The 12,086-nt window shown below is 38.2% G+C and overlaps 1 protein-coding gene across 1 annotated transcript in view; it reads right to left on the bottom strand.

Annotated features, from left to right (window-relative positions):
- ighd (immunoglobulin heavy constant delta) overlaps positions 1-12,086 on the bottom strand; it is a 157,922-nt gene that overhangs the window by 93,208 nt on the left and 52,628 nt on the right. The window contains exons 3-4 of the mRNA XM_073832539.1: positions 2,426-2,476; positions 222-527 (exon numbers count right to left, since the gene is read on the bottom strand). Coding sequence (XP_073688640.1) covers positions 222-527; positions 2,426-2,476 — 357 coding nt within the window. The remainder of the gene's footprint in view (positions 1-221; positions 528-2,425; positions 2,477-12,086) is intronic.

The following is a 12,086-nucleotide window of genomic DNA, read 5'->3' as shown; positions in this document are numbered from 1 at the left end:
GATCAAGCGGTGGGGCTGGCAACATACAGGATAAAGCAGGGAGGACATGAAAAGCTACCAAAAAACAGTGCAACACGCTTTTTTAAGCAAGCAAAGAAAATAATCTTGTAGTTGAGTTTAAACGCCAGTGTCAAATGTTGTAAATGTGTTGGAAATGTCCAACTACAAGATACATGCAGTAGCTAATGTAAAATGTTAGAAATTTTAAAAATGTGACTTACGTGGTGGAATAATATCAGCATCTTTTTTGCCTTGACGATTTGAAGCTTCGCATTTGTAAGGTTTTTGAGGATCCGAATCATTTTTTCTTACGCGCAGATAACTGATTTTGGTATAGTCTCCTTCCCGTCCGAACGCCGGAAACTGCACGAAATCAGTCAACTCTTTGTCAGCAGGATCCTTCCACGTGAATGTAAGCGAGTCCGCAGGTGAGAAACCTCTTGCCAAACAGCCGATGGTGATGAACCCATCAGAACCAGGAGTACACTGAGACATGCCGACTATTGACTTTGGCGCAGATGCTTGAGCTGTAGAGACATAGCATTGTTCTCAGACAATACATACAACGTAATGTGCAACACTACACCTATTAGAGAGCTACATCTCAAATGGATGACTAGATGAAGGAATCAATGAATAGAAAATATAACAAAATGAAACTAAAATGAAATAGAGAATAAATTAACATATAATAAAATAAAACAACATGATTTAGAGACACCGCAGAATATCATCACTTTGCGTCAAAGTCCCGATCATCCTTTTAACTTTGCTGGAATTATCAGTACCTATGTTGTGCCGCACACAAGCTACTTATCAAATAAGTAGGCCTAGATGCTACTTTATGGATATTAAATAGCCTACTGATGTGAAATTGTGGAGACCGAAACAGAACACGAGCACAGCTTTTCTGAAACAGGTCAGCCCTGTAATAGCCTAACTGTTATTTTAGTTTTAGAGGCTGATTGACTAATAAGAATAAAGTTTTTTGATGAGCCGCATAATAAAATAATCGAATTAGGCTAAGTAATTCTTTCTCTTGGATGTTGTAATAAATAAATTATATCTAAACTAATTTATTACTAGAATTTTTGACTGCAGATTTACTTTTCAGTTTGTTTCAAATGAACCAGTTCACATAACCTATGAAATGTGTATACAACAAAACAATATAATATAATGTATAAAACATTACATAGTAATAATAATAATAATAATAATATAATAATGTAATAATAATAATAATGTATAAAAACAAACAAATAAAATGAAAACAGTTCAAATCTTTAGATAATTTGAAATAAAAGCACCATATAGCAGTATAGCAGAATCATGCGGAAAAAGTGATATTTAAATGGATCTTTATTTGCAAATATTTGGTTGTTCATCGACCAAAGACCTACGGCGTTGTTTAAGTTATTTATTTATTTTTTTCATTATTTAAAAGAGCTTAATTGCTTAAATGAAATTATTTAAAATGGAATTATCCAGAATTAATGTGAATCTCTGCGTTTCTAGCAGAACTCTAAATACATTTCCCCACTTTAATTTTCCTAATCGAAAAGTAAATCGCCATTTAAATGTTGCTTAAATGCAAAAACAACTTTTGACAAAATAAGTCTACCTGTCACAATGTCTCATCAGATTTTGTTTTAGTAGGTTTTCTTACCTGACGAGACAGTGACCATGGTTCCTTTCCCCCAGTAGTCAAAAGCATAGTCACACTGACAGTTTTACCCATGGATATTGTACAAAAAAAAAGCTTGTATGACAAGTTACTTTCATTTATTGTCCTAAGCCACAAATTAGACAATGTATAGGCCTAATTTTAATTCAGTCTAAGGTTTATTCGTGCAAAACGAACAAGCGATCTGTACATTTTACTTTTATATTTAAAACATATGCCAACCTCAAATTTTACAACTCACCAGATGTCACTTTTAATATTAGCAAACCAAGATACAATCCTGTATATTACATAAATGCAGCACTCTACGTGATTTTTTCTTCTTCCAGCGGTCTAAACAGTTACTGAACATGCATTTTTTTGTTGTTGTTTCGCTTGTATACCAAAACAAAAATCTAACTTCTTACCTGATGTTACAGTCACCGTTGTTCCCTTTCCCCAGTAGTCAAAAGCACCGTCACAGCATTAAGGTTATTGATAATAGCCATACTATAACCCCAGAAATACATTTACATACCCGGTCTTGCAATTGATTAACAAAGCAACGAATTTTGAGACGTTTTAGTGAGCACTTTCTTTCATTTAAGATTTTTACTCGACATTGTCTACGATTACGCCCCCGTTTCACTGTTAACAACGAATTTTTTTTTAAATACGTTTCTTTGTGACAAGACTACTTTCCTGATCTTTAAAAGTGAATAAACATATTATTAATAAAATATTAACAATATTTCTTACCTGAGGAAACGGTGACTTTGGTTCCTTTCCCCCAGTAGTCAAAGTAGACACAGTGACTGGTGCCTTTGAGTTACTAACCAAAAAACCACAAGAAGAAACAATGTTCATGTGATCAAAACTCAGTCAAAACATTTGTTATTTTAGCTTATTTATTTTTATTTTTTTATTTTTTTGGATTCAGTGAAAACGTGCCTTTCTGTAGCTGCTCTCCAGTGTAGTTCAGAAATATGATTTGCACTAAAGATATAGTACTAATGTTACCCACATGGAAAGAACCTATATGAGGATATATGCGCATATATGAAACCTATATGCAGTATATATGCACATGTATGATAATATATATGCTGCATATATGCGTATATGCCACATACAGGCAAAATTGAGGTGCATATATGTGCATATACAGGCCATATAGGTCTCCTGTATTGCTTCTTTATATCCACATATAAGCCCTATATGTACATATAAGATATGTCTCCTATATAGCTCATGGCAGGATCTGGTCATTTTAGCTCATATCTCACTTTGGCAACTGTCATACATGATTCCTTAGCTTATATTTTCTATTATCAAGGCAATTACTAAGAACTAACTAAAAAAATGCAAAAACTTATGTGCGAACACGTGAAATTTGTATCACATGTAATTGGCATGTTATGGAATTCAACTATGGCAAATAAGTGAGAGAAGATGGTTAAGCTATGATGTCTACACGTTTTCCTGAAACATTTACAAGGTCAATTCTTTCTTGGATGAAAATAGTGGAAAAGGAGGAAATGTATAACAAAATGGTTTGTCGTTGTTTTTTTTTTTTTTTTTTTTTTTTTTTTTTGTCATTAAAGTATTTTTTTCCAATTTAAAGTCACTTCCAGATTCACATTACAGCTCATACACATCCACACATTCACTGTTACATCCACCAAATGCAATGCAAAATGCACATCTATCAATTCAAAGCTCACGGAGCTGAGAAGATCCTCAAAATATTTTTTTTTCTTCCTGTTCGGTTTTTTGTCTTATTTTTGTTCTTGTACTATTTTGTTCTTTTACTATTTGATTGTTCTTAAGAAAATAAAAAAAATTAATTTCTATATTTTGGGCTTTTATTTATGTTGTCTAGCAGCTATGAATTTTAATAATTTTACTAATATATAGGTAAACATATAGGTGAACATATATGTGCATATATGCACACATATACATGCATATGTGTACCTATATAGGTACATGTATATATGTGTGTATGTACACATATATGTCCATTTATATGTACGCATATATGTCCATTTATATGTACGCATATATGTGCGTATATGTCCATTTATATGTGCATATGTGTGCATATTTGTACGCATATATGTGCATATATGTACGCATATACAGTATGTACGCATATATGTGCATATATGTATGCAAATATGTGACCCTGGACCACAAAACCAGTCTTAAGTCACTGGGGTTTATTTGTAGCAATAGCCAAAAATACATTGTAGGGGTCAAAATTATCGATTTTTCTTTTATGCCAAAAATAATTAGAAATGAAGTAAAGATCATGTTCCATTAAGATTTTTTGTAAATTCCTACTGTAAATATATCAAAATGTAATTTTTGATCAATAATATGCATTGTTAAGAACTTAATTTGGACAACATTAAAGGTGATTTTCTCAGTATTTTGATATTTTTGCACCCTCAGTTTCAAATGGATGTATCTCGGCCAAATCTTGTCCTATCCTAACAAACCATATCAATAGAAAGCTAATTTATTGAGCTTTCATGTGATGCATACATCTAAGTTTTGTAAAATGTAACCTTTTGACTGGTTTTGTGGTCCAGGGTCACATATGTGCATATATGTATGCATATATGTGCATATATGTACGCATATATGTCCATTTATATGTATGCATATATTCGCATATATATGTGCGCATATATGTGCATGTACAGTCATGGACTATCCTCCACTTGGTAAATATGGGCAAAGAAGGCTGTAAAAATAATTCTGCATTGTTTCTCCTTTAGCTCTTTTAGTCAAAAATTCTGCTAAATTCAAACATTTCATTAAAGTTAAACAATTTAAAGTGAGGTGGAATATAACTTTATGAAATTTTTTTTTTCTCAAATACACCCTGGCCACAATTATTGGCACCCTTAGAAATTCTTATGAGTAAATTATCTCCTGAATATATTTCCACTGAAATTTCCAATTTCTTAGCACACCAAGGTGACAGGAAACATGACGTTGTCCAGTCATGACGTCTTGATGCACAGATGAATAAATATTGCCCAAACCAACCTAATCATTCATCACAATGGGTAAAACCAAAGAATATACTTCTGATGTACAGCAAAATGAATCAGAGCTGTTTTTCATGCAAATGGAAGTTTACAAGGGTACAAGGGTGCCAACAATTATGGCCAGGGTTTATTAGAGAAAACCATTTATTTCATAATATTATATTCCCCCCACTTAATTTTTTTTAATGAAATGTTTGAATTTTGCTGATTTTTTGACTAAAGATAAACAGAAGAACAACGCAGATTTATTTTTATAGCCTTCTTTGCCCATATTTACTGTCACAAGGGAGGGTCAGAGACAGACGTTCGGATCCAAATGCAGGCTTTATTTGGAAGGCGTGGTAAACAGACAGGGTCAATCACCGGCAAACAACCACAACGAGGATAATCCAAAGAGTGGTCAAACACAGGCAGAAAGGTCGGGGCTGGCAGCAAGAATCAAACACGGGAGGGAGTCCAGGAATCAAACACACGGGAAAACAAACACGGAAAGAAACGCTCGGAAATAATGACCAGAAGGAACAATAAGACTTCGCAAGGTGGCTGTGTGTGTCAGTGGCTTAAATGCATGAGAGTCAATGTGAAACAGATGTGTGCAGCAATCAGTGCAGTGGGAAACGAGGAGCAGCTGTGTGCAGTGATTGGTGCAGTGGCTTATGGGGATTGCAGTCCAGAATGTGTGTGCAAGAGTTCATGATGACAAGATGACCAATACGTGACATTTACCAAGGGTGCCAATAATTTTGTCCATGACTCTATGTATATATGATATAGGAAAACGGCCAATTTTATATTTGTCACATATATTAAAAACCTATATCAAAACCTATATTAAAAAATATATGTTTATATAGGTTATTTCCGTGTGGGTATCCAAAACATGAAAACATATTAGACATCATTTTTTAGTAGGCTATAGGCAAGACAAGGCAAGCAGAGAATAAACATTTTAAATATCTAATTGACTTGGTTCTAATGATCTGAGTGGTCAGGTTTATATTCAGTATCATTGAAACTAAGGGTGTAACTCTATAATCACAACAAGATTCTTGACTTAATTTTTTCCTTGTTTGACCCCTAGAACCAGGGTGTGCAGTCACCTTGATAATTTCATCTGTTTCAGTTTTCTTTTTGTTTAAATGAAGACTGTTAATTTCGTCAATCCATTGGAAGAGGGAGTCAATGGGGCTAGTCATTATAGGCAATAAGGCTAGGTAAACCTGAGTATTATCTGCATAGCTGTGATTTGCAATTAGGATCTTTCTCATTATTTGGCTCAGTGGGAGACCAAGTGTGGTGCAAGAACTGAGCCTTGAGAAACTCTGCATGTCATGGACGTCCACTCAGACTTACGGTAACTCACATAATAGCTTCCACCTTCTAAGTACATCCTAAACAATTTGAGGACCATCCCAGAAAGCTTGACCCCATCTATCAGTCATGTGCGGGTCAATGTATAAACAACCCGAACTCGACCGACGTTTTCAACTAACCCGCCTGCAACTCGGACTGCAAAAAAATAAATAAAAAATAATAAATAAATAAATAAATAAATAATAATAATAATATTATACCCGACCCGCTTCCTGACCCATGTGTTTAATATTTGCTATTGACGATTATATGCGGCTATGCGGTGGAGATAAGTTCACTGTCAAACATCATTCGGCAATAATTAGTTAATTTTGTCAAAAGAAATGTTCTTGATTACAAGAAAAATAGAGATTGAATACAGTTCTTCTATCTATCTATCTATCTATCTATCTATCTATCTATCTATCTATCTATCTATCTATCTATCTATCTATCTATCTATCTATCTATCTATCTATCTATCTATCTATCTATCTATGTACTACTCAATACTTTTGACAATAATAAAAATTTTATTAAAAAGGTTTGTTTATTGCAAAATTTTAGTCAAGTGTCTCATTTTGCACACAGCTTACGGATTTGTCATTTTTGCAATGCCTGATACTTCATATTTTAAATATTCATTTACAACAGCAGTTTTATCCTTTTATAGGTAGGTGGTAAATTACAGTTTTTCTCAGTCGCTTTTGTGCATTTCTCACATCACTATTTACATTTGCACAACAGTTAATGCATTTCTCAAAACAATTAGTACAACGTGCAAAACCTAGTTGATAACCTAGCAAAAGCGTGTCACTTGCTCAAAATGGATAGCTCATTCCTCAAAAGCAAGTATTCATGTCAATGAAAGTGTCAGTGTCATCAAGACGAAAAGTCCTGACAGCATTGTTTATGAACAAGATAGTCAAATGGCTTTGTCATGTTTTCATTATGACAGTTTACTCTGTAAATTTTTTCCAATGCAAAAAAGTCAGATTTTGGTGACACTTCCTTAAAATGCTCAAATGCTCTGCAGGGTTGTCTTGCAATCCTATGTGGTGCAGAGTAAAATGACTGTAAATATGGCAAATCTTTACTGTAACACTACAATACACTACAGTTTTTTACAGACGCTAGGACACATTTCTCAATACTTAGGTCACTTTTGCAAAACTCTTCACACAATTCTCCTAACCGACTTTCAACTTGGCAAAGCAGTTCATTTCACATTCAAAATGCACCACAACTACCAAAACACTTTATTCAGGTCTCAAATAAACTCATTCTTCCAGAACACTAGCAAAGGTTGACAGAAGACAAACACACTTTGTCACCCACAAAACAATGACCTAAAAAACACTAACAACATGTAGCATTACACAGTGTTTTCTTGTGTAAAACAAGGACACATCTCTGTTTATAATTGCAATATATATTGTTCATAACTGCAATATTACTGGAATGAGTCAGACATGATGCAGAATTCGTCAATATTTTATGTTGTTTATTTATTTTTATTTGGGTCCATGTTTATATCACAATACAATCCTATTCAGCAGTTGTCTCCTTTTGTAATGAAATTGAAAGAGTAGCACCTGTGTAGATGTTCATCTACAATGAGAATCAGCTGTGGCTGGTTAAACTGCATTTTTAGATTTGAAATATGTTTCAATAAAATTTGCTGTCTTATTCAGTTTTGCATTATGTTATTGTTTTGAACATAAGTTTAGCGGTTTTGAAAACAGTATGTAAGCATGTGCAAAATGTCCTGTACGTACACAGATTTTTGGCAGTTGTTGTGTCTGAGTGAGAAAAGAATTCATGAAATTTGAGAGATGTAGTCATTGAATGCATTTTGTGCCAAAACAATGATAATTGATCCTCAGTTTAGCCCACATAGACTTCTGTTGTGCTCACTGTGTGAAGAGTTTTGCAAAAGTGACCTAAGTATTGAGAAATGTGTCCTAGCATCTGTAAAAAACTTTAAATCTGTGATGCAGTAAAGCTGCAAGTCTAAATGTAAAATGTAAAAAGTGACAAGTTCTTGTCCCACTGCAAGCTTCATGTATGACACAATGACAGTAGTGCAGTGCAGATTGTTTGGTGCTGAATTACTGTCCATTTATACACACCTGTTCTCCCAACGAAATGTTTGAATAATTGAATTTACATTGGTTCGCCCAACATTTGGCTGCACCCTTCAACCAGCCTCAGCCATTGTGAGGCCGTGATTGACAACATGATCCACAATTGTAGTCCTGATTTCATTGGGAATCTGCCTATATACTTGGCCTCTTCTTCCTCTTCCCCTGTTTTGTCCCCTTCCCCTTCCTCCCCGCACCCTCACCCCTCTTCCACCTTCCATTTCTGTGTCACAGTATTGTAGAAATGGTACACACTATGTCCTGCTTGGTTCATATATGCTTGTGAAGTGGGGGTTTATGAGATTCAGTGATTGTAGAGAAGTGGCTTATCATTGATTGCAACTAATGCTTCACGCACCCCTTCTCATCAGTGAAAGCTGAGGTTCATCTGAGAGAAATTGTTCAATTTAAAAGACATTTTCAGAAAAAAAAAAAAGATTTAATTTTTTTTTAGAAATTTGCTTGACAAAATTTGCTTAACTAGTTCAACATTTTTGTATGTAATGACTCAAGCAATGAAATGAGGACTACTAGTTTTATATGGAATGACTATTCAGCATTCACAAGTTTAGTTAATTCTGACTGACATGACATAAGCAAATGATAATGTTATAAAACAGCAGAGTTGTATAAAAGCAATTGATGCATGTGTCACACCCCCCAGACTTTCTTGTTGGTTTTTCCCATTTTTTTTCCCCCGCAGTTCTGAGTGTTTTTGGTTTCTCCCTTATTGTCTGCACCTGTGTTTGTAATTAGTCTGTCTATTTAAGGTGTGTTTTCCCAGTACTCTTGTCGGTCTTTAATGTTATATGGATGTTTTCCCCTGGTGTTCCTGTGTCTGCCTGTATTCCGTTGGATTTATTAAATATACGTCTTTTATTTACGTCGTTGTTCGTGTGTTCCTGCCTGCATCGTGACAGAAAGACTGACCGAAACAGTTTTTTTTTTGCGTATTCCACCCCGTTTTGTTCATCATTCAGTTTTTCAGTCTTTTTGTTTCCGTAGTGTTTTCCCCCATTCCTTCCTCCGTCCTGAATTCATCCTCCTCCGGCTGAAGCAGGGGGATTTACCGCTCGAGGGTTACACATTCATGTTCCAGCTTGTAGCAAACACCACCAGCTACCCGGATGACGCGCTCTGTACGTTCTATGACGCTAGCCTCAACGCGTCGTGCAGAGCGCCGTCGTCCGAGGATGGCCCTCGAGCGGATTTCGCCGCATTTGTGGAGTGGACACTGGCGAGAAACAGACCCGCGTTCCCCGCCTGTTCCAAGGAGCATCTCGCCAGTGCCACTCCGGACCCAGAGCCCAGCCAGCCACCCCGACCCGCGGATTATGAGCCCTTCACAGACGGAAAGCCCGAGCCCGGAGCGACAGCAGTATGGAGTGCCGACGGGGTCAAAACTGCTGATCAGGTGCGTGAGCCGGCCATTACATCCGCGACGGTGGAGTGCTTCGTGGAGCAAGAGAGGGCTGTAGAGAGCCCCGTCCACTGCACCGCCACTGGGGGTGAGCAAGAGCACTCTGGGGACTTAATTGACTGTTTCACGGAAATACCCATCTGCCTGGATTTCCCTCCCAACCTCCCTCTTCTGCCTAAGCCTGAATCTCCGCTGGTTCCGCCCAGCCATCCAGAGTCACCGCTGGTTCCGCCCAGCCTTCAGGAATCCCCGTTGTCTGCTGTCTGTCCCCTTGCTCACCCTCAGCCCACCATCTGTGCGGTGGGTTCGCCGCGGGTCTGCCAATCTCCATCGGTGTCATGGCTGGAGGATCCCTCACCATCGCCTCCAGCCTCAGAGTCCTGGACTCCGCCTCGGCCCTGCGGCTCCACCCCGGCTCTCTGCTCCCTCGTCTCCGCTGTCGCCCGTCGGTCCACCAGCTCCACCGGGCTCCATCGTCCCTCCGGCTCCGCCCTGGTCAGTCGTCGCCCCACCTTCGCCTCTGGACTATACTCCTCCGGCTGTGCCTCGTCGCTCCGTCCCACCAGCTCGTTGGACCTCCTCCCTCCCGCGGGCACAGCCTCGGCCCTCTGTCGCTCCGGCTCCGCCGCGGACCTCCGGATCTCCATCTCCGCCTTGGTCGCCAGAGCCTTGGGTTCCGCCTTGGCCCTCCGGATCCGCGGTGTCACCCAAGATCTTCGGCTTTCCGTCTCCGCATCGGGCTCTCCCACCACCTGCTCCGCCTCCATCGGTCGGCCCCATGGAGTCGTCAGCCTCTCCTCCACCATGGCTCCTCCCTCCATCGGCTCCACCTTGGAACTCCATGGCTGAGTTCTGGGTCCCACCTGGCTCCTCCTGCTCCAGCCCCTTCCTGTCACCTCCTTGGCTCCTCCCTCCGTCACCACCCTGGACTCCATCTTGTGTCCTCCTCCCGGGAGTCCGTCCTCCACCTAAGCCCCCTCCTAAGACTTTGTACTGTTTCCTTTTGTCTGTTTGTCGGCACGAGGACGTGCCTTCCGGGAGGGGGAGGTAATGTCACACCCCCAGACTTGTTGGTTTTCCCATTTTTTCCCCCCGCAGTTCTGAGTGTTTTTGGTTTCTCCCTTATTGTCTGCACCTGTGTTTGTAATTAGTCTGTCTATTTAAGGTGTGTTTTCCCTTTAATGTTATATGGATGTTTTCCCCTGGTGTTCCTGTGTCTGCCTGTTTTCCGTTGGATTTATTAAATATACGTCTTTTATTTACGTCGTTGTTTGTGTGTTCCTGCCTGCATCGTGACAGCATGTCCAAAAGCATTTGCAATTTGTTGGAAGGAATGAGAAACTACTACTGTGATGTGCACAAATGACTAAATGTCGTGGAGGTTGAAGTAAATGTTGTGCAAATGTAAACAGTGTTGTGAGAAATGCACCAAAGCGACTGAGGAAAAACTGTAAAGCTATAAGCTCTGCTTCGCATCATGCCTAACAACCAATAAATTCACTGTAAACCAAAGAATGTAGTTCTTCAAAAACAGTTGTGGTTCTAATAAAGTGGTCACACACAACCATAAACAAAGTTGTAGATTTGTAGTGTAATTTACAACAGCTTAGAACTTGGCTCAACCAATCAGAATCAAGGACCGGAACTATCCGCTTTATAATCTTGTATATGTTCATCGGCCATTCCCTGATTATGCCCAGTTTTGACTTATTTTAACATAACTTCAGTGTATTTTCATCAGGGGTGCAGATCACAGTTCCTGGAGTGTCACAGATTTGAGCTTCAACCCTAGTTTAACACACCTGATCCAGCTAATCAAGCCTTTCAGGCTTATTAGAAAACTACATGGTATAGTATGTGTGTTGGGGAAGGGTTGTAACTAAACTTTGCAGGGCTGTGGCCCTCCCAAAACTTATTTTGCACCCCAGGATCTACATGGTGATTTTGTTAGCATGTGATATCACTATCCATGATTAAATCAAGTTGCATATTTTTTCTTCTGAGTGCTTATGGGCATATTAAAGTTGTAGTTCAAGGCCAATGTTTGCTTGCAAAATACTGCACAGTAAATTATATATATATATGTGTGTGTGTGTATAAAAGTTTTTTTTTGCAATTGAAGTTTGCTTGAGATTAACTGAAATGCACAATTAAAAACATGGTTTTTGAGAACTGAGTTCTGTTTTTGCAAATGAATTTTTAATTTTTAGAAACACCGAATATAAGTGAGCATCTAGAGAAGAAAAGCATACGGTTATTTTAACAGTTCAGTCAGTAGCTCAGAGGTTTGATTCTGACTGTATCACCAGGAAACACCTGCATATTTGGTTGGGAGCATATCCGATCTGTTAAATTTATATCAGATAAACTGTTTCATTTGAGCTCTGATGTCACAAAACAGATAAAGCAACTTTATATCAGACTATAAATAGAACATTCTC

The sequence above is a fragment of the Garra rufa genome, chromosome 1, assembly GCF_049309525.1.
Source record: "Garra rufa chromosome 1, GarRuf1.0, whole genome shotgun sequence".
In the NCBI taxonomy this organism is placed as follows: Eukaryota; Metazoa; Chordata; class Actinopteri; order Cypriniformes; family Cyprinidae; genus Garra; species Garra rufa.
Note: the sequence above shows the minus strand (reverse complement) of the source record. Positions and strands in the feature narration are given on the sequence as shown.